Genomic DNA, 22,991 nt, shown 5'->3' with positions numbered 1-22,991 from the left:
GACCCCCGGTACGCCGCGGCCCGATTCCGACGGACGCCCCGAGTCCAGTCGGTTCAGGTTCGGAACCCCTGGCTGCGTTCCCGGACTTATAGACCGACCGGGGGACATGGAGCTGCGGCGGTCAGCCTGAGAGTCGACGCTCTTACCGACGTCCCGATTTCTGAGCGGAAAGTCCAGATTTACCGGATTAAAGCCGATGTTCAGGGCGGACAGCCGCGGGCCTGCTGGCGGTTCGGCTCACGACGCGACGGACCGGCTGTAACAGAGCGCAAGGCGGCCAGAACTCTGCGACATCCCGGCGGCTCAAAATGTCGGGAATGTTTTCCCGGAGCTAACGGGCTAGCTGCTAGCAGCCTCGGCAGGAAGCGGAGCATCGGCGGCGGCGCAGACTCGGTGAGCGGGGCGGGCGGCGGCGGGAGTCGGATCCGGGGAGCGGAGCGTCCCAGCCGAGGAGGATGTCGGCTCAGGAGCGGCTGCGGCGGCTGGAGGAGCTGCTGCTGGAGCAGAAGGAGGCGGGATGCCTGAGCGTGGAGGCGCTGCTGGACCTGCTGCTCTGCCTCTACACCGAGTGCTCCAACTCCCCGCTGAAGAGGGAGAAGCACATCACCGAGTTCCTGAACTGGGGTAAGAACCGAGACCGGAACCGGCTCTTCTCACTGAACAGGTCCGGACCGGTGGCGTCTGAGGGGTTCTGGATGATCTGGACGGGTTCTGCGGCGTTCTTCCGGTTAGGAAGTGACAGGAGCTTTGATGGAGCTCTGGAAACCATCAGGGATCTGTTCTGGGATCCGTGGGAAGCCTGTGGGTGTGGTCCTGGGAGGAAGGAGCAGAGGAACCGCAACTGAGCCTGTCACGACCCGAGAGGATGCAGAGTTTTATGAAGACCAGCTCTCATTCTTCATCTGGATTATTCCAGAAGGTCCAACAAGCCGAGGCCACAGATCGGGCTTTAACTGAGCCAGTGCCGATTTCTGGTTCGCTCAAATCGATTTAAAGGGACAGTTTCACGTTAAAATGTCAAGACCAAACCTGCAGTGATGCTTTCTTACATGCATGTTTGAGAAATCCTTAAATCTCCATGGCAACCATTCAGCTGCCCAAAACACCTGGGACTTAGCCCCGCCTTCGAGATGAAGCTCCTCCCCCTCTCAGCTCCTTCAGACTAGCCAGCAGCAATTAGCCACCAGCTGCTGCTCAGAGCAACGCTGGTAAAAACCTTAAAGAGTTAATAGAGGAGCCATGTTGGGATGACTTCCTGGAGGCGGAGCTTCAGGAGATTTTAAAGAGACAGAAGCCCAAATCGTTTCATATTTCATATATGCAGCATTTTCTGACAACAGAAGACAACAGTTTCTGGTTTATGGTATGAAATGACACCATTTTTCTGAAAAACACGTTACTGCCCCTTTAAAGACCGTAGAACCTAAATATCAAACAATCTGCAGGTTTGGTGATTCAACAACTTAAACATGTAGGTTTAAGTTGAGAGGAGTCGAAGGGGAAGCAGACTGACCCGGTGTGGGCCCGGTTCTGCTCACAGCCAGAACCGGGCCCGGCTGAGCGTGGAGGCTGCAGCTGCTGCTGGCCCAGTTTGTCCTGGTTCAGTCTGTCCCGGTTTCAGAGCCTGTCCTGATTTAAATGACCTGGATCCAGGAGCTGCTTAAGGCTCAGATGCTCCGATCGGGTTCTGCTCGGCTGAACGAAGACATCAGCACAATCAGAACTTTTCAGAACCGTTATTATCTGTAATGGATCTGTTCAGAGCCGGCCGTTATGAGAGTCCAAACCTTTTAATCACACATTAGAGACTTTTTTTGGAAAATGAAGATCAGGTTAATATTTATATGTCCCATTTTCTCCACACATGCAGGATCAGAACTTCATGCAGGTTAAAACATCAACGTCTCATATTTATCTGCTCCTCGCGGCTTTGATGGCAGTTTCTGGTTGGGTTCTGAATGGTCCCGCTCCGTGGTACCGAACGGTTCGGAGTGTGATGAATTCTCGTCGCACTTCAGATGTTGACTCGCATCATCGTAGAGGTTCTGGTGGTTCTGTGTTTGGATCACTGTCCGGCCGGAACCTGTTGGGCTGAGATTGAGAAAAACGTTCCCACAGCATGATGCCTCCTCCAACGTGCTTGACTGATTTCACCGTCTCACCTGAACACCGGACCTTTGTCCAGAAGGTCCAGAAGCTCCAGGCCTTCTGGTTCTGGTTATCCGGTCATTTTGGGTCAAACTGGCTCCAACATCAAACTTGTTGGACTTTTCTTATAAAGTGGGTCAGAACTGGATGTTTCCCTCCAGTAGATCCAGTTAAAGGTCCGGATCAACCCGACCTTCCTGCCGATGGCGAGTAGAGACGAGCTGCCGGTTGCCGGGGAAACGCAGACATTTCTGAAGACTACCTGAGGCTCCATCACGCGTTGCCATGGTGACGCAGCAGAAACCCTGCTGTGAAGGGGTTAAAGACTCTGGATCAGATCCGTCTGGGAAGTTCTCCAGAACCGGCCTGAGGTCCTGCCTGCGCTCGGGTCCGGTTCCGGTTCTGGTTCCAGTTCTGTGGTTTCTATTCTGGGCTGTGCTTCAGAGTGACCCAGATAATTCTGATTCCAGATCAGATGAATTGAAGATGCTGCGGGGCCGGCGGTCTGCGGGGCCGGCGGTCTGCGGGGCCGGCGGTCTGCGGGGCCCCGGCGCCTCCAGATCGGGTCGGCTCTGTTGGTCCAGTGTTCTCCAGAACCTCTGAGGTCCGACGTGTGTTTGTGTTTCTGCAGTGAAGCCGTTCACCAGCCGAGTGAAGGACATGCGGCTGAAGAGAGACGACTTCGAGATGCTGAAGGTGATCGGAAGAGGAGCCTTTGGGGAGGTAGGACTCCTGGTCCGGTTCTGCAGCGGTCCGGTTTATGTTCTGGCTCTGAAGGTCGTCTCTGTCCTTCTCTTCATCCTTCCTTACATTCCTCCTTGTCTCCTTCCTTTCCTTTCCTTGGTCTTTCTTTCAGTCTTGCTATTTTTGTCTTTTTCTTTCTTTCCTGTGTTTTGTAAGCATCCCTCTCTTCTGTCTTTGTTTCCTTTCCTTCCTCATCTCCTTTCTCTCTTCCTTGTGGCCTTTTAACTTTTTTCATTTTGCAAACTTCAAACTGAAAATATAATTGTTAATAAATATAAATAAATGTTTTTAAAAAGCAGAGGAATAATAAATAAATAATCTCTTTCCACTTCCTGAGTGGAAACGGTTTCAAAGCTGAAGCAGCTGGGTCAGAAGAACCCGGTTTAGAAGTGCTGGTCAGAACCCGAGTCCCTGTGCTGCTGGTCAGGCTGGCTGGTGAACTTTGACCCCAGCATGATGTTTGCTCTGGCTGCGGTGGAGCTGCTGTCGGTCGTAGCGCTGTGATAAGGGGTCCAGTCAAAGTCCAGGTCCAGCAGGAAGCCGGGCCTCGGAGTGTAAACACCCCAGATGGTTCTGCTGCAGCTGAACAACCCGTCCAGAATCGCCGAGTATTAATGTTGATCATCATGTGCAGCTGCTGTTGCTACGAGTTACAACTCTAAACATCTGGGCTTCAATATGAAGTCAGGCTGACAGTAAATATATTCTGACCGACCTCTGACCTCTGCTGCAGCTAAACGCCCCATCACATGACCACACAGAGGTCACATGACCACACAGAGGTCACATGACCACACAGAGGTCACATGGCCACACAGAGGTCACATGGCCACACAGAGGTCACATGAAATATCACAGAAGAAAATGGGAATATTCAAAGTAACATCCTCAATTCTGTAAAAACATTTCTGCCCCCTTATGATTTTTTTGTGGCTTTTCTGAGAAACAGTCGGTGCTCAGGAGGAAATGGAAACACATTTACCAAATAAGTTCAAACGTAGCAAACATCTCCAAACGTTGGAGCCTTACCAGAGGCACCACACTGAAAAGTGATTTAGTAACCTGGACTTCCTGTTGATCGCAGCCATGTGTAGCTGTGATTACCAGGCAGGATTTATTCACTCCATCCCAGAAAATGGAAACACAAAATTAGCATTTTCTGTTTTGCAACATTTAAAAACAAATTGCTCAAACTTTGCAGGAGAATTGGATGAAAACATGTCTGCTGATTGGAATAAAATCAGAAAGTTGATTTAGCTGAAAACCGTTTGGATTTCAAATGAAGTCAAATCTGAATGTCATCTGCGTAACGATGAATCAGGATCTTTTATTTCCCTCATATATCTGGACAGGTGCTGTTTGGCTCGGTTGTTAGCATGTTAGCTTGGCAGCTAACATGCTGTTGGTTTGCTGAGATGCTAGTAGCATCCTGACTGCCTGGTTCTGCTGAGTCCTGGAGCGTAGAAACGTCACTCTAGATCAGCAGGAAGTTGTCTGGATTCCCTCCTACAGGAAGGCCTTCCTGCTGGCTGTGGGACTTATTGTTTCCAGCTCTGAATGACTCCAGGCTGGGATCGGTTCTGATCCGACTGGACTCGTGTTTCTGTGCGTTTCCGGGAACCGAGCTCAGACGGAGGTTGAAATCTGTAACCAATAGTCACAGAGTTTTTAGAGAAGCTCTGAATTTCCTTTGGGTTTGAATTTTATTCCAAATTCCTGAGAATAGGAAGGATGTGGACGGGCTGAGATCCAGCAGGAAGTCAGAGTTTCCTGCACTTCCTGTTCAGGCTGCAGCGTTCCTCCTTCGCTCACCGGGCCCTCAGGAACGCGTTGCTGAACGCTCGCGTAAGAAAGCAGCTGATGCACGCTGCTGGTGTGTGTGTGTGTGTGTGTCTGTGTGTGTGCGTGTGTGTCTGTGTGTGTGTGTGTGTGTGTGTGTCTGTGTGTGTGTGTGTGTGTCTGTGTGTGTGTGTGTCTGTGTGTGTGCGTGTGTGTGTGTCTGTGTGTGTGTGTCTGTGTGTGTCTGTGTGTGTGTGTGTCTGTGTGTGTGTGCGTGTGTGTGTGTGTGTGTGTCTGTGTGTGTGTGTGTGTGTGTGTGTGTGTGTGTCTGTGTGTGTGTGTGTGTGTGTGTGTCTGTGTGTGCGTGTGTGTGTGTGTGTGTGTGTGTGTGTGTGTGTGTGTGTGGGTGTGTGTGGGTGTGTGTGTGTGTGTGTGTGGGGGGGTGTGTGTGTGTGTGTGTGTGTGTGTGCGCGTCGCCCACATACCAGAGGAAAGGTGTGCCGCAGCCACGCCTGCCCGCCGCCTCGGGACTCAAACACTCGCAGCGGCGTGTTGCTGTGCTTGTGGGGAACGTCCCGTCCCGACAGCTTGGGAGCGGGCGTGGCCGGGCAGGTATTCCAGGTGTGGCTGCTTTTGTTCACCCAAAGCTCTTAAAGGTGCAGCTCTGCTCTGAACCTGCTCTGGAAGTTCAGTTTAATCCCTAAACAAACTCCATCAAAACTCCTGAATGGAGAAATAAAAGCTGAAGCTGCCAAAGACCAGAAAACAAAATACAGTTTCAGTTTCCAGCATCAGCTCAGGTGATGCTGGAAACTGAACACTTTGTGTCGGGTATGGCGGTGGCAGGATGATGCTGTGGGGGAAAACTGTTGTGTTGATAAATACAGAAGAATCCTACATTTTATTTCTTTCTTGAAGAAAATCCTGCCTGGTTTTCAGGTTTCATGTTGAAAGAAGATTCAGAAAATCAACAATCAAATCTTCTGGAGAAGTTAGAAACTCCAGATGCTTTCGCATGCTAAAAATGTTCAGCTACATTTCTGACAGATAATCTATTAGATTAATCTAAGGAGCTAACAAATATTTTCTACCAAAAATCCGATTTGTTCCAGTGTTTATGTAATTTTACATCATAATTGCTGTTAGCTGTTAGCTTTTCTCCTTCGTCTGCTCCGTAACTCCATTATTAAAATTCCTCGAGGCAAATTATCAGCCTCAAAGCTTTATTAAATTATGTTTACTATTTACTCCATGTTTTTAGGCTGGATGATTATTACATTGTGCAACGTTCTCATGTCCGCCGAAGAGATGTTGACGAAAGCTAACTGCTATTAGCATAACACAGAGAGAGCAAACAGCCTCTTTTCCCCGGAAATGTTTTCATCAAAGATCCGACACAAAATCTATAAATGGTGAAAAGAGAGAGTTCATTCATCAGGTCAACTGAAGACGAATACGTCAGTTTGATTTAATCCTGATCATTGATTACTAAAGTGATCAGCTTGTTTTACTGAAGCTTCAATCTGGAACCTGGTTGGCCGTGTTGCTGCAGGTTGCTGTGGTGAAGATGAAGAACACGGAGCGCGTTTACGCCATGAAGATCCTGAACAAGTGGGAGATGCTGAAGAGAGCCGAGGTGAGTCCAGCCTTCCTCCTCCTCCTCTTCATCACATGTTGCCAACATGTTGCCAACATGTTGCCGGCGTCTCGCTGTGCAGACGGCGTTTTCCGGGAGGAGCGGGACGTCCTGGTGAAGGGGGACAGTCAGTGGATCACCACTCTGCACTACGCCTTCCAGGATGACAACTTCCTGGTAGGTCTGGTGGATTCTGAACAGCCTGATGTTGCTGAGACTTGTTGCTGAGACTTGTTGCCGGACTTGTTGCCGTGCTGCAGTACCTGGTGATGGACTACTACGTGGGCGGAGACCTGCTGACGCTGCTCAGTAAGTTTGAGGACCGTCTGCCTGAAGACATGGCCAAGTTCTACGTGGCAGAGATGGTTCTGGCCATCCACTCCATCCACCAGCAGCGGTACATCCACAGGTAGCTGCTGCTCATTGGAGGAATGATTGGAATGCTGCCCCCTGGTGGAGCCTGCAGTCCTAACAGTCTAAATCTTGCTTCTCCAGAGACATCAAACCGGACAACGTCCTGCTGGACGTCAACGGTCACATCCGGCTGGCCGACTTCGGCTCGTGTCTGCGAATGATGGAGGACGGAACGGTAAGCTACTTCCTGTTGCGCATGGCTGACAGGAAGTAGTCACATGACAGTGAAGCGTTGTGACGATGTGAAGGTAGAAGCTTAAATGTTGAATTAATTCTTTAGACCTCATGCTGACAAACTGTTCAATACTTCATCATAACCAGGTTGATCCCTGGTGTCCACATGTCCTTCAAATCAGTGGATTTATCTAATATTAAGGCCTTAAATTAAGACTGCTAATAGAAAATAACAACAATAAGTCGGCCTTAAATAATCACACGTCTTAAATTTTGTCTTGGTTGGAACGTTTAGTTTATGTTTCCCTCCATCCTTCCTTCCCTCCTTGTCTCCTGTAACGTCAGTCAGACCCGTATTGTTCTGATCAGTTCTGATCGGTTCGGTTCTGATCAGTTCTGATCGGTTCGGTTGATTTCTCTGCAGCTGAACTTCAGAAAGAAAGAAAGATGTAATTTAATTGTGACCCTTCAGAATAAAAGCCTGTGTTTCCTGTTGCGCTGCAGGTGCAGTCGTCTGTTGCGGTGGGAACCCCGGACTACATTTCCCCAGAGATCCTGCAGGCGATGGAGGACGGGATGGGCCGCTACGGGCCGGAGTGCGACTGGTGGTCGCTGGGCGTGTGCATGTACGAGATGCTGTACGGAGAGACGCCGTTCTACGCCGAGTCGCTGGTGGAGACCTACGGCAAGATCATGAACCACGAGGTCAGAACCAGAACCAGAACTGCAGGGATCCAGGCAGAATGATCCTCATGTCAGAAAGTTTGTTTTGATCTGAACGCCGGAGGAAAAATTGATAATCAAACGAGAGACAGCTAGGATCCTTTCCTTACTCCACATCCTACTTTCCCTACTTTCCTTCCTTACTCCTCTCTCTGTTTTTCCTTCTTCCTTCCATCCTTTGCCTACTTTCTGTTCTTTTTAAGTTTTCCTTCCTTCACAGGGACCAAGATTTGTTCAAGCGACCAACTCGCTCGCTCTGTCCTGAAACTGCTGCTGTCTTGCGCAGCAGCAGTTTCAGGTTTCTCCATTGTGTCTCATAGCTGCTTAAAGTAAAAACGGTGTGAAATGAAACCTGGCTGAAACAGGAAATGACACGTCACCAGTTTGGCTGGATGTCGGAAATCTAAAACATAAAACTAATCAATAATAATTGATAATTATTGATCAGTATTAGTGTTGTGTTATTCAGCCATATATTCCAGCTCCATCCGCTTCCTTCCTCCCAGAATGTAATCAGATTACTCTGCTGCCGTTTCCAGGTTGCGGTTCGTCTCCAGACTCCTGTCCTACTTCCTGTCCTCTAAATGGGAGCGTGTCCCTCAGTGGACGGACGTCTCTCTCTCTCTTTGCTCGTCCCCCGGTCCTGACTTCCTGTCTGGTTTCCAGGAGCGTTTCCAGTTCCCCTCCCATGTGACCGACGTCTCTGATGACGCCAAGGACCTGATCCAGCGGCTGCTCTGCTCCCGGGACCGCCGGCTGGGCCTCAACGGCATCTCGGACTTCAAGGGCCACGCCTTCTTCAGCGGGATCGACTGGGACAACATCCGCTCCGCCGAGGCGCCCTACATCCCCGACGTCTCCTCGCCCACCGACACCTCCAACTTTGACGTGGACGACGACGTCCTGAAGAACCCGGTGAGGCCTAAACCGGAGCGGACCGGAACCAGAACCTCCGGTCATCCTCCGCTGCTCCTTCACGGCTCTGTTTGTCTTCAGGACATCGGACCGCCAGTGTCTCACACCGGCTTCACCGGCCAGCACCTCCCCTTCGTCGGCTTCACCTTCACCACCGACAGCTGCTTCTCGGACCGCAGCGCGGCCGGCCGGGCGGCGCCGGGGGTCCGAACGGAGCCGGACGGCGGCGCCGGCTCGGAGGTGGAGGCGTTTGAGAAGAGGATCCGGCGCCTGGAGCAGGAGAAACAGGAGCTCAACCGCAAACTGCAAGGTGGGCAAACGCCCGGGCAAGGACCGGCTGGTTCCGGTCCCGACCCGGTCCGTCTCTGTCCCTGACCCGGTCCTCTGACCCCTCAGAGTCCACCCAGGCCCTCCAGGCTCCGGCGCGGGGAGGAACTCTGACCCGGGACAAAGAGATCAAGAAGCTGAACGAGGAAATCGACCGGCTCAAGAAGAAGCTGGCAGGTCAGTGAGTCGGTCCGGTTCCGGCCTTAGTCGACCCGGTTCCGATCCTGACCTGTTTTCCTGCGATGTGGCAGACTCTGATAGGCTGGAGCACCAGCTGGAGGAGGCCGTCACGCTCAGGCAGGACTACGAAAGCTCCGCCTCCAAGATGAAGGCCCTGGAGAAGCAGGTGAAGTCGCTGAGGCAGGAGAAGGACGACATCCACAAGGTAAGGAGGCCCCTCTGTCCCCGCTGTCCATCCGTCCCCTCTGTCCATCCCTCCCCTCACTAAGTCAGTCTCCAAACCTCCTCTCCCTCCGAGCAGCAGTTAGCCGACTCCCTGGAGCGTCTGCGCAGCCAGACCAAGGAGCTGAAGGAGGCGCACTCCCAGAGGAAGCTGGCGCTGCAGGAGTTCTCGGAGCTGTCGGAGCGGATGGCCGAGCTGCGCTCCTCCAAGCAGCGCCTGTCCCGCCAGCTGAGGGACAAGGAGGAGGAGATGGACGCACTCATGCAGAAGATGGACGCCCTGAGACAGGAGATCCGCAAGACGGAGAAGAACCGCAAGGAGGTGAGGAAGGCTCAAGGAAACACTTCAAAGTAAAAGACTTAATAGAGCAGCTTCCTGCAGACGGTCAGAAACACCCCGGACTTTTAAAATCTAATTTAGTGTCAAATATTGGTAAATATTGCTGTTGCTACTGAAAATGAAATCCTGAATTAGCCTTTAACTCTCAGGCTGACCCACCCTGGCCATCACACTTTAGCCCTCAAACATAACCGGCTCTGTCTGATCAGTAGAATTCATTGGAATTGATTGAAATCTTTCTTCAGTAATAATCTGGTTTATCTTGACTTTTCAGTCATTTCTTGGTGTGGAAATTCATTTTCAGACCAAATATGTTCATCTTTAAGCTGCAGTTACTTTTCACGGCCACCAGAGGGAGACATACTTCATTCATTTTAAAGGGACTTTTTTGATGAACTTTGACATCTGAAGTGTTAAATACTGTGAGAATATTTTTGTCCCACGTCAGAAACACTCATTCATCCCACACACTGACACATTTCCAGACTTTATTTATTATCACATTCAGAATTCTGACTTACAGGAAATGAAACATCTCAGAAAATTACACATCAATAAAAAAATAAAATTATGTGAATTTGTCTGGGAACAACCAGTTTCTGTAGCTTTTGTGTCTTTTTCTCCTCCAGCCAGCCCATAATAGTAATGGTAATAATAATGATAATAATATTAATATGGGTTTTCAGGACCATCTGTGAGCCACAATCATCAAAATGACACAAACTATTGAAGTCTTCCAGATGTTCCTGTATTTATTTTTATTCATGTTTTACTCCTTAAGCAGCGATCCTTTCACAATAAAAGCCTTTGTTTGTGTGCCAGCTGGAGGCTCAGCTGGACGAGGCGAAGGCGGAGGCATCGAAGGAGAGGAAGCTGAGGGAGAACAGTGAAGTTTACTCCAAACAGCTGGAGACGGAGCTGCAGAGCCTGAAGGTGGGACCAGAACCAGAACCAGAGACTTCCCAGCAGCGGCCCAGTCATCGTGGTTCTGTTTGCAGTCCCAGCAGGGCCGAGGAGCCGCGGGTGGCGGCGGCGGCGGCGGCGCGGAGTCCCAGCAGGAACTGTCCCGGCTGAAGGCGGAGCTGGATAAAAAGGTTCTGTTCTACGAGGAGGAGCTGCTCCGGAAGGACTCGGCCCACTCCGGCGAGATCAAAACGCTCCGCAAGGACCTGCAGGAGTCAGAGGGGGCGCTGCTCGCCGCCAACAAGGAGCTGCTGCAGCTCAGGGACAAGCTGGACAAAGCCAACAGAGACAGGTGGGTCCCGCAGACCGGGCCGGGTCGGGACCGGACCGGTTTCTGACCCGGTGTGCGTGTGGCTCTACAGGCAGAACGAGATGGACGACGCCGTTGCTGCGTTGAAGGAGAAACACGAGCGAGAGAAGAACATGCTGACCGAGGAGAACCGCAAGCTAACGGCCGAGACGGACAAGGTGAGCCGACCCGTCCAGAACCAATGAGTGAATGTGAGAAACGACGATCTAATCGGATCTTCTCCTGCAGCTATGTTCGTTCGTGGACAACCTGACGGCACAGAACCGGCAGCTGGAGGACGACCTGCAGGACCTGTCCTCCAAGAAAGAGAGCGTGGCGCATTGGGAGGCCCAGATCTCAGAGATCATCCAATGGTGATTGGCTGATCCGTCAGAACCGCCTCCTCCGGCCACCAGGGGGCGCTCTGCACTCACGACCGCTGTTTCCTCTCTGCTCAGGGTCAGCGATGAGAAGGACGCCCGCGGCTACCTGCAAGCTCTGGCCACCAAGATGACGGAGGAGCTGGAGACGCTGCGCAGCTCCAGCCTCGGGGCCCGACCTCTGGTAACCCGAACTCCCTCAGAACCGGGTCAGGTCTCTGGTTCCTGGGAACCTTCAGCACCAGCCCTCGTTTTAAAAGCTTAAACATGTTTCCTTCGGCCTCAGAGAGGCTTTTATTGTGAAGGTGTGCGTTAATGTTGCAGTCTGACCCGTTGTAGTTCCTCAGTGTTGGTTCTGTTTTCTGACTCGCTCTGGCAGCCTGAGTCAGGAGTGGCCACGCCCCCTAGGAAGCCCTGGGCTCCTATTGGTGGAGACAGGATGGTGAGTGTTGGGCCATGAAGGAGTCGCTCCGCCTCATCTGTAGGACGTTTGCATGGCTAGCAGCATGTGGACCATGAACAGAACCAGTTCAAGGTTCTGGACCCGACTGAAGGAGTTCCTGAACTGGAACTGATCCTGAGCAGTGCTATCACGCTAATGGAAAACATTTGTTCTGCTAGCTCCAGCTAATGCTAAAGCAGATGGGCCAGCATAGCATTAAGCTAAGGCTAAGGAACTACACCAATATGTTATTTAGCTGAAGCTAATGCTAAAGACCACCATGGTTCCTAGCTAAGGTTAAAGCTAGCATGCTGTGCCAATTAGTTGAAGCTAATGCTAAACATGAATATAAATGGCTGAACTACTTCACAGCTTCCAGACAGAAGTTAAACTTTATTCAGCGGAAACTTTATAAAACAATGTCAAATTAGCGCTTTAGCTTTAATGCAGAAGACGCTAAGCGGGCTAGGCTACCTAAGGTTGCTGGTTTGAAGACGGTGCTGTTAGTATTAGTTTTGAAAGTTTCTGGTTGTTTTAAATCAGGGTCAGAGTGAAATGAGTGGTTTTTATGAGGCGTTTTTGCTCTTCCTGTCCTGATCCGTGTCCATCACATGCTTCCTCACTGTGTGCTTCCTGGGCTGCTCTTGCTGGCTGCTACCCTGTGCTCCTGATGCAGCCGCTGCAGCTTCATGCTGCTGTGTTCCCGCTGCAGGACCCGCTGTGGAAGGTCCGCCGCAGCCAGAAGCTGGACATGTCGGCCCGTCTGGAGTTGCAGTCGGCTCTGGACGCCGAGCTGAAGGCCAAGCAGATGGTCCAGGAGGAGCTGCGCAAAGTCAAGGCTGCCAACATCAACCTGGAGAGGTCAGGGGTCACTGTGGCTCAGGCTCAGGAGGGAATGTTTCGGCGCTGCCGCCTCACACACCTTTGTCTGTCCGGCCGCAGCAAGCTGAAGGAGTCCGAGGAGAAGAGGCGGGAGGTGGTGGAGCAGGTGGAGGGTCTGAAGAAGGAGGTGGAGGAGAGCCGCTCCCGCTCCGACAAAGGTCAGGAATCTGTCCTGGAAGCCCACCCAGACCCGGCGCTGTGTTTAACTCGTTGCGTCTCTGCAGGCCTGAAGCTCCCAGACTTCCAGGACTCCATGTTCGATTACTTCAACACGTCTCCGCTGGTTCCGGACCTCACCTTCAGGGTGAGTCTGCTCGCCGCTCTGACCAATCGCAGCGCCAGCAGGTCTGATGACTAAATGACTGTTGCTTGTGTCTCTCTGTGACCTGGAGGCGTCACTTTGCTCCGCCTCCTCACTGCTCGCCCTTTGGGAAGAAGTAAGTTTTTCCCGGCAGGTCCCTCGGCGTTCCTCCACCCATCCCAACGCTCCTCCGTCTGCCCCCTAGTGGTCACCTCTAGCCTCAGTCATAGCTGCTCACTAATGACATGGAAGAATCAGAGTGGCCACGCCCTCTTCACATAGCCCCTCCCACTGATTAAGCCCCTCCCACACATGAAGGTCCTCATAGCTGTGTTTTGGTCTTCGTCTCTGTGGATTCGTCTTCATCAGCCTGTAGTTGGAGCAGAACGATCAGAACCAAAGTCCTGATCAACCAGAACCGCTCTCACGACTAAAACTCATTTTCTGTGGTTTTCAGACGGGAGATTTAGACTCCACCCCCGAGAAGTCGCTCACCACGCCGCCTTCCCGATCCTCCGCCTCTGAGACCGAGGTCATCCACCCACAGTTCCAGTATCTGAAGGTTTGTGGTTGTAGAAATTTGTTTACCGGCTGCTTTGTGTCAACAGGACGGAAAAAACGGCGTCGGTTCCTGAAAGCCCCTCCCCCATCCTACAGAGCTCAGCGATGGCCACACCCCAGGTACGCCGCCACCTCTGATTGGCTCCAACGAATCGACTCAAACTCGTTTCTGCAGACGTCTTCCAAACAGTCGGACTTTGTCATTTAAATTAGTCTTGATCAGGTTTTGCTTCCTGAGATTTGAGGCTGTTTTCTTCATTTCCGCCTCTGGTTGGAGTTTCATCAGCAGCGAGGTTCACAGATAAAACAGATCTAACACTGAAACATCTGGACAGTCGGTTCTTCAGGAAACTGTCACCTCTCTTCTCCTTACACCAGGAGTTCCTCAGGGCTCCGCTCTCAGGAAGCTCATCTTTGAATTTCATCTTTTGCAGATAAATCACGTTTCACTCTTTGCTGATGACTTTTAGATTTATTTTTCCAGAAAACAAGAACCCTTTCTTTCTGAAACATTGATTGGTTTGTCTAATCCAGGTTTTTGGGATTGTTTGATCTAAATGATGACAGTAAAACCTGGATCAGGTTTTTGTGGTTAAAACTCTTTGAGTTTTGTTCTCTTCATGTTAAACCTGAGTGTTTCCTGTGTGTGCAGCCCAAAGCTCACCAGCTGAGCATCAAAACGTTCTCCAGTCCCACGCTCTGCTCCCACTGCACCTCCCTCATGGTGGGCCTCAGTCGCCAGGGATACGCCTGCGAAGGTAAACGTTTCTGCGGTTTCATCCGATGCAGAGTCTGCTCGGTGTGTGTTGCTCATTTTGATGGGTTCTGCATGCGTCTCCAGTCTGCTCCTTCATCTGCCATGTGGCCTGTAAAGACCACGCCCCCCTGCTGTGCCCCATCCCGGCGGATCAGGCCAAGAGGCCGCAGGGCATCGACGTCCAGAGGGGCATCGGCACCGCCTACAAGGGCTACGTCCGGGTAAGGCTGCCGGCCTCCAGCAGAGCGGCTCTTCGCTTCCTGGTCTTCTTGTCCTGAGGTTCAGACGAAGCAGCCGTGGCTTCAGAGTTCTGGCTCCGTTGTTGCAGATCCCGAAGCCCAGCGGCGTGAAGAAGGGCTGGCAGCGAGCGTTCGCTGTGGTGTCGGACTGCAAACTGTTTCTCTACGACATTCCAGAGGGGAAGTCCACCCAGCCGGGCGTGGTGGCCAGTCTGGTCCTGGACCTCAGGTGAACTCGGGGTCAGAAGGATTATCATTGGACGATGGATTTCTGTGTTTTATTTCATGTTGGGGTTTGTTGCAGAGATGAAGATCTGTCCGTCAGCTCCGTGTTGGCGTCCGACGTCATCCACGCGACCAGGAAGGACGTCCCCTGCATCTTCAGGGTAGGAAACCCCGCCTCCTGCGGCTCGCGCTGCCGCCTACCGACCGCCGCATCCTAACTGTCGCTGATGCAGGTGACGTCATCGCAGCTGAGCTCGCAGTTCTCCTCGGTGTCGCTGCTGGTGCTGGCGGAGAGCGAGGAGGAGAAGAAGAAGTGGGTCCGGGTTCTGGAGAGCCTGCAGAACATCCTGACCAAGAACCAGCTGAAGAGCCAGCAGGTCCACATGCTGCATGAGGCGTACGACGCATCGCTGCCACTCATCAAGACGGCACTGTGCGCCGCTGTCCTGGGTCAGTACCGGCCGCGGTCAGAACCAGAACAGAACCACAGATCCGGGTCTGTGGTTCTGTTCTGGTCACTCAGTTCTACAGATCTGATGTCACAGTTCTTTTTCAGTCGGGTTACGGACTCTTCCAAATTTTGTTTTGTCTTGATGTTTAGAAATACAAACTATTCAAAATGTTGCATAATTTGGTGCAAAACACATATTTATAAAAAACATTTGTTACAAATGAAAATCTTTGACTTATCTGAGCTTTACTTCCTGCAGCAGTCTGAATATGAAGTTTCTGCTGATGACATGTCAATATAATAATAAAGTAATAAATCAATGAAGTCATTAACAAAATCGTAAAGATATGAGAAGTTTTGATAAACTACAATATCAACAGGATAAAGTTATAAAAGTTGTAAAAATCTGAATAAAGTAACTGCAGCGTTCGAAATATAAAGTTTCTCTTTATGCTGACGACATGTTGCTGTTTATTCAAAATCCCCACATTTCTTTGCTATAAAGTAGTAAAAGTTTCTGATGTTTAGGAAGATGGACTGAAGATGGTCTGATGTATTGATCTTTCTGTGCAGACCGGGAGCGGATCGCCCTGGGAACAGACGACGGCTTGTTCATCGTCGAGGTTACAAGAGACGGTGAGTCAGAAATGCAGCGATTTGCTCATGAAGACGTTTAAGAATTAATGTTCTGACTGTAGAGCAAAGACGGATCCTCAGACCCAGTCTGGACGGTTTCAGCGCCACAAGAAATTATTTCTCATCTCTTCCTGCTGTAAATGTTGGATGTTTGACCCAAAAGATGTCGAGTCAAAACCAGAACCGAGCCGGGAAGCACAGTGTGGGGTCGGGTTCTGATGGTTCTGTCTGTGTTGCAGTCGGGTTCTGATGGTTCTGTCTGTGTTGCAGTCGGGTTCTGATGGTTCTGTCTGTGTTGCAGTCGGGTTCTGATGGTTCTGTCTGTGTTGCAGTCGGGTTCTGATGGTTCTGTCTGTGTTGCAGTCGGGTTCTGATGGTTCTGTCTGTGTTGCAGTCATCGTCCGGGCCGCAGACAGTAAGAAGGTTTACCAGATCGAACTCATTCCCAAGGAGAAGATGGTGGCTCTGCTGTGCGGCCGGAACCGGCAGGTCCACCTTTACCCGTCGGGGGTTCTGGACGGGGCGGAGTCGTCCTTCGACACCAAGCTGGCAGAGACCAAGAACTGCCAGGTTCTGACCACCGGGCTGCTCCGACCCGGAGGCCCCGCCTGCTTGCTGGCCGCCGCCAAGCGCCAGGTCAGAGCCGTCGACGCCGCGGGCCCGGTCCGGCCCGGCCCGGTTCTAAACCCTGGGTTCCGCCCCGCAGGTCCAGTGCTACGAGATCGGCCGGGCCAAGCCGTACCACAAGAAGCTGTGGGAGGTGCAGGCGCCGGGCACGGTGCAGTGGCTGGGCATGCTGCGGGACCGGCTGTGCGTCGGATACTCGTCCGGCTTCGCGCTCCTGGCGCTGCAGGGCGAGTCGTCGCCCATCAGCCTGGTGAACCCGGCCGACCCGTCCCTGGCCTTCCTGGCCCAGCAGCCCATGGACGCGCTGCACGCCCTGGAGGTCGGCGCCGGCGAGGTTCTGCTCTGCTTCAGCCAGCTGGGCGTCTACGTGGACGGGCAGGGCCGGCGCTCCCGGACCCAGGAGCTGATGTGGCCCGCGGCGCCGCTGGCCTGCTGTAGGTCCACCTGCTGGCGGTGATGTCACCAGAACCAATGACGTTATTATGGGAAACCATTCTACTGCTGTTTGCAGGCCATGTGCCAGTAATGTAATAATAATAGTAACATATTAATAAACGTTAAATTATGATGAATATTTAACACCTCAGGGGGCCCGCAGGGGGGGCCCTCAGGGGGCCCACAGGGGGGGCCCTCAGGGGGCCCTCAGGGGGGGCCCTCAGGGGGGCCCTCAGGGGGGCCCTCAGGGGTGGAACTCAAGGGGGCCCTCAGGGGGGCCCTCAGGGGGGGCCCCCTGCTGTAAAGATTAAACAGAATGAATGGAGAATCCCTGCAAACAGTTTGATCCCAAAAACAAACATACTAAAAACTTCATCTTCCAGATTTTGGTAGAAAAAGAAAAAAGATGAATTGATCAAATGGAAATGATTGATCTGGTTGTAATTCATCAATTGATTTATTGCTTATTGTAACAGGCCTGTTGCTGCTCTTACAGGCCCAGAATGCACTGATAAAGGCCAGTGGAATATTAACTGTGTGCTTCCAATAAGTAATAATAATTGATGAACATCTTTTCTCACTGATCTGTTCCTCCAGCATGTCAGAATTGATTTTCTGCTGATAATTTAGAATATTGGCAAGTCATCAATATGACTTGTGCTGTAGCTGGATGGCAGCTTCACTTTAAACCTTCACACAAAAACCATTCATAACTGTAATCCCCGTTATAAGACTATAACAGGAAGTTCTTTGCAGTTATTAGAAACACTGCGACCCATCCATGGTGGTGAGGGTATCATGCTGTGGGATCATTTCATTCATATCTTTGGTCTTCAGGTTCGAACTCGTCCCACCTGACGGTTTACAGCGAGTACGGAGTGGACGTGTTCGACATCCACACCACCGAATGGGTCCAGACCATCTCCCTGCGCAAGGTAACCAATCAGATCTCGACTCTGCTCGGCCAATCAGGGCCCAGCGCTGACCGTCCCTCGGCCAATCAGGGCCCAGCGCTGACGGCGTCTCTCTCCCCAGTTCCGCCCCCTGAACGCTGAAGGAACGCTGAACCTGCTGAGCTCAGAACCGCCTCGCCTGGTTTACTTCAGCAACGCCTCGTCAGGTACAAACACAGAACCGGGACCGGACCCGGGACCCGGGACCGGACCCGGCTGACGGTTCTCTGTCTTGGCAGAGGGAGACCTCACCATCCCGGAGACGTCGGACCACAGCAGGAAGCTGATGGTTCGGACTCGCAGCAAGAGGAAGTTCCTGTTTAAGGTTCCAGAAGAGGAGCGGCTCCAGCAGCGGAGGTGAGTCGGATCCTCAGAACCGGGAAAAGCTTGGATCGATCGATCGATTGATTAGTTCCCTCTGTCTGCACCAAGTGTTGATCTGTCTAAATGACAGATTGCATCAGCGTTTAGTTAAAACCTGACGGTGTGGAGTTGAAGCCCTGAATGAGCTGCAGAGAAACTTCCTTCATTATCTGAACGGTGATGATGATGGCGAGGAAGGTTTTTACATCTAAGCCCCGCCCCTCTGGGGCCCCGCCCCTCTGCTTCCTGTCGTCAGGGAGATGCTCAGGGACCCGGAGCTCCGATCCAAGATGATTTCCAACCCGACCAACTTCAACCACGTGGCCCACATGGGACCGGGAGACGGCATGCAGGTCCTGATGGACCTCCCCCTGGTAACGCCTCTTCCTCCTCTTCTTCCTCTTCTTTCCTACCTCCTTCCTCCTCCTCTTCCTCCTTCTCCTCCTCCCTGCATGGCATGTTCTCCTCTCACAGCTCTGGTCATCACTGACTCCTCCTCTCTTCTTTCCTTCCTCCTCTTCCTCCTCCTCTTCCTCTGTTCAGGTCGGTGACCTCACCTCCCTCTCTCCCTCCCCGTCTCCTTCTCCCTCCTCCTCTTCCTCCCGTCACACCCTCATCTCCCCCCCCTCCAACTTTGAGCACATCTATCACATGACGTCGGCATCGGCCGGCGCCTTCTTGCAGAAGGAGGCCTCCTCTTCCTCCTCCTCCCAGCAGAGCCTCCTGCAGCCTTCCTCCTCCTCCTCCTCTCCCTCCATCTCCTCTCTGGGAAGGGTAGGCAGCTGCTCTCTTTCTCCTGCAGCTTCAGCAGAACAACAAACTCACGGTTCCCACCGATTGAAGGCGACTTCAATAGCAACAGGGAGGAAGAACCTGTTCACCCGACCCAGTTCATCTGTTTCACTTTTAGATTTGTTGGTTTTCCTGAGAAATTTAAAAAATCTGCTATTTTAATATTAAAGATTTATTGATAATTTATTGCTAAATTAAATGTTTCCAAAAGTTCAAAATGTCTGGAAAAAAATACATTTTCTGAGAAACATGTTTTTATATTCATGGAAAATTAAAATATATATTTTGACTTAAATTGGCCTTTAAAACTGAGTTTATCAGAGATTCTACTAACTATTTATAATTGTTCAATTAAATCTCCAAATGTGCAAAATCTTTGAAAACTTTTCTCAAATTTTCCATTGTGCAAATAAAAAATTTAAATTTCCATTTTTATATTTTGAAGTTTTCCCCTGAGAAATAAATGTTCAACTTTATGGGATATAAAAATGTTCACATTTTACTTAAATTGGCCAATAAAGGCTGAGTTTAATAGAATAAAATGATTTTAACTCGGCTTTTATTAAAGCATTAATGTCTCTGAAATATAAATAATCCATGGAAACATGAAGTTATTTTCTGATTTTGATGCTTTTATATTTAAATCTTATTTTTATTCTGCTCCAGCAGAAGCACATTAATAATCTGGAGTATTAATAATCCAGATTATTAATATTTAACGGAGTTCTGTCGGGTTGTTCAACGCGTCTCTCTGGTTCTGTGTTCAGAGTGTGATGCCCTCCGACGACCCAATCAGAGACAAGCCCCGCCCACTGTCCAGCATCTCCCGGCAACACAGGAGCAAGTCGCACATCACGCGCACGGCTTCAGGTGAAAACCCGCCGGGTCACACCGGGTCGCACCGGGTCACACCGGGAGCACCGGGTCACACCGGGAGCACCGGGTCACACCGGGAGCACCGGGTCGTCCCGGGTCACACCGGGTCGACCCGGGTCACACCGGGAGCACCGGGTCGTCCCGGGTCACACCGTTGCTCCTCCGTGTTGCGTTGCTGCGTTGCTGCGTTCTTGCGTTGCTCATGTTTGTGTTTGTTGGTCCAGATTTCAGTTCAGGAGCTTCAACACGCGGCGCCTGTGAACCGGACCTGGACCTGGACCGAGAGGTAAAACCACCACCTCTAAAGGCGGCGGTGTCCAAAGTGCGGCTCGTGGGCCGTTTGTGGCACTCTGAAGGGTTTTAAGTGGTGCAGCAAAACATCTGATTTAGTTTAGGATGAGATTTTCAGACAGAATGTTGGACGCAACAATTTATTTATGAATCAGGTTTCATCAACATCCAGCAACCTTTACTCAATTGTTTATTTTCTCTGAGTTAGCTGATTAGTACATGAAATGGTTTAGAAACAGAAACAATCAAACCAAAAACTTAGAAAACTGTAATCCTCTCCTGTAACAGCGCAGACATTCAACACATATTTTATCCTCTGTGATTTTCAGTTTTGGGCTCTAAAACATTAACTGTGCTAGCCGAGTCTAAAGCGCTAGCCATAAACATTAGCTTCGCTTTTGGTACATTTGGAAAAGTGACTCAGTTGGTCAGACCTTGTTCTGGATCTGGTTTTTATATTTTAGTAACTTTTTCCCCGTTGCAGGACAATAAAGTCTGTTTGTATTCTACATGGTATTTAGCAGAAGCTAATGTGCCAAATTTAACTCCCCATATGTCACTGACTAAATGAGTCAGTTTATTATATCGCCCTCTACAGGATCAGAGCTGTCATTACATGCCTCCAGGAAGTCTCTTCAGCCTCTTCCTGTTCTTTCACTCCTAGTTTCAGTTTTTTAGTTGTTGATTTTTGCTAACTCTGTTACTAATTTAGCAAAATTAACTACAGTAAACTTGAAGGACATCAGGAGATTTTAAACTGTTGCATTCTGGGAAAAGAACGCAACAGGAAATAGAGCTGCTGCACATAGACTTCAAAATAAGAGCATGGATATAAACTTTATTCAAACAGAATTTATCTGGAAAAATTAATTCACATAAAGATAAGTAAATGTTTTCAAAGTTAGCAAAACCACTAACTGTTTAGCAAGAGTGCTAAGCTAAACACTGTGGTTAGCGTTAGCGTGTCCATTTCTAAAACTGAGTTTATTATTGAGTGAATTTTTCCTCTGATGATTTTTGTCCCTCATGACTGAAAGTTTGTCCACCTGATTCTCACCGTCCCTCCATTTACACTCATTCTCTCTCTCTCCCCCCTCGCTCGCCCAGCCGGACTCGGACTCCACCAAACACTCGACCCCCTCCAACAGCTCCAACCCCAGCAGCCCCCCGAGCCCCAACTCCCCCCACCGCAGCCAGCTCACCCTGGACAGCCTGGACCTGGAGCCCTAAGCCCCGCCCCTTGCACACGTTTGGCCCCGCCCACCTCCATGTCTGTTGGGGGCGGGGCTTGTCGAACAGACTGAAGACTGTGAGTTTAGCTTTTATTTTGAGGATTTTATCATGACAGAGTGAGTCTGAGGTTACTGCTGCTTTTACCTGCTGGGAAGCCCCGCCCCCTTCCCCGGTTTTACCTGGATGGATTTTATCTGCTGGGAAGCCCGCCCCCTTCCCCGGTTTTACCTGGATGGATTTTACCTGCTGGGAAGCCCCGCCCCCGCCCCGGTTCGACGGCCCTGGGACCAGTCACTTCCTGTTCTTCCTCTTCTGTATTAAAACACTTTCCATGTGTTAGCCGCTCAGACGGACGGGAGGTCTCACTCTGAGGAAAAAAAGAAAAACACTGTATTAATTATTTTAAAGTTTTGTTAAGCTTGCACATCATCATCGTCGTTGTTGTAGGAGAAAAAATAATCTTTGATTTGTAAATGATGATCTTTACTCTTCCCCCTTCACCACCTTTAATCTGACTCCGCCCCCTGGCTCCGGACAGGTAACAGGGGGCGGAGTCACACCTGGACACTACTGCTTTTACTTCTTCCAGAATCAGTTAAAGAATATTTGTAATGATGAAATGTTTAGCAGCCAAAAAACCCACAATAAAGAACCAGAGGAGAGTCTGAGTGAGTCTCACCTGTTCAGGTAACGCTCCGGAGGAAACGCAGCGCTCCGTTTCTGAACCTCTGGGACTTCAGGAGAAAGTTTTACATCTTTACAGCTTTTCTAATTTATCACTAAACCCTTAAATTAAGACTTAAAACTCCAATTATGTCTGATAATCATAATAAAACTCATAATTACGACATTTATCTTTGGAATGACTACATGAGAACTTGCAGGTACGTTTTCCTGTTGGGCTTTTATTTCTTAATTCTTGGCAGAAATGGGTTTCCATATTAAATCATTCATCTTCCCAGAGAGGCTGACCCACTCCAGCCAAGGTCAGAGGTCACAATGCAACAAGAGAGAGACTGAGGAAAAATATCTAAACGTGAAATGAGTGAAGAAAGTTTGGTGGAAGGAGAAAAGGTGAGGTGAGGAACTACTCCACTGCTTGTTTTAAACATCAGAACCGTCTCACCTGGACTGAACAGAACCGGACCGCTGTTCGGTTAGGATCAAAGTCAAGTTTTCATTTTGTCTGGAGATCGATGGAGGGAAACGACTGCAGTTCCAGTTGGAGATGATCTGGATCATCATGACACCTGCTGGTTCTGGTTCCGGTCCACCGGGTCTCAGAACGGGTTTTATGGAGATCCTGGTTTTATTTTCATCTTCTGAGCGAAAGCTGAGATAAAAACCTGGAGCTCATTGTGTCAGCAGCTCCTTTTGGAAAGTTGAGTGGAAGGAAAACAGTTCTAAAGCAGGATTGACTTCACTATTTAGTTCATTTTTCTGTTTAGATGACAAAAAAATCTTATCACACATTTTAAAGATTCACCAAATAACAGGAAGCAGATTTATTTACATTTGTTCCACTTCCTGTTGTAAAATAGTAAATTCTGTTCCTCCATCTTTATTTTCCTGTTTTATGTAACAAATGATTTTTTCCTGATGAGATTCTGAAACATTTTTGTAAAGATGAGATCAAGAGTTCATCAAAGCAGAAATGCTGCCCTGTTGCCATGGCGACGCGCATTTTGAGGTC

General features: G+C 50.3%; 1 protein-coding gene across 1 annotated transcript; it reads left to right on the top strand.

Annotated features, from left to right (window-relative positions):
* The first annotated feature begins 449 nt into the window (after nucleotides 1–449).
* On the top strand, nucleotides 450–21,960 carry cdc42bpb (CDC42 binding protein kinase beta (DMPK-like)). The gene is given in 38 exon segments (XM_055023000.1): nucleotides 450–624; nucleotides 2,780–2,871; nucleotides 6,224–6,484; nucleotides 6,568–6,716; nucleotides 6,803–6,896; nucleotides 7,400–7,600; nucleotides 8,285–8,533; nucleotides 8,615–8,843; nucleotides 8,930–9,037; nucleotides 9,112–9,245; nucleotides 9,342–9,584; nucleotides 10,425–10,535; nucleotides 10,601–10,857; nucleotides 10,928–11,033; nucleotides 11,104–11,228; nucleotides 11,313–11,418; nucleotides 12,389–12,537; nucleotides 12,619–12,716; nucleotides 12,783–12,862; nucleotides 12,951–12,995; nucleotides 13,317–13,464; nucleotides 13,467–13,540; nucleotides 14,073–14,178; nucleotides 14,262–14,398; nucleotides 14,506–14,645; nucleotides 14,721–14,802; nucleotides 14,875–15,091; nucleotides 15,666–15,728; nucleotides 16,123–16,364; nucleotides 16,435–16,789; nucleotides 17,628–17,725; nucleotides 17,826–17,910; nucleotides 17,983–18,100; nucleotides 18,363–18,480; nucleotides 18,650–18,880; nucleotides 19,666–19,768; nucleotides 19,999–20,060; nucleotides 21,173–21,960. Coding segments are annotated over 38 exon segments (5,508 nt in total). The 5' UTR covers nucleotides 450–455; the 3' UTR covers nucleotides 21,296–21,960.
* Nucleotides 21,961–22,991: the final 1,031 nt, after the last annotated feature.

This window comes from Poeciliopsis prolifica, unplaced genomic scaffold (assembly GCF_027474105.1).
Source record: "Poeciliopsis prolifica strain line A6 unplaced genomic scaffold, Auburn_PproV2 SCAFFOLD094, whole genome shotgun sequence".
Classification (NCBI taxonomy): Eukaryota; Metazoa; Chordata; class Actinopteri; order Cyprinodontiformes; family Poeciliidae; genus Poeciliopsis; species Poeciliopsis prolifica.
This window is presented reverse-complemented; position numbering and strand designations above follow the sequence as displayed.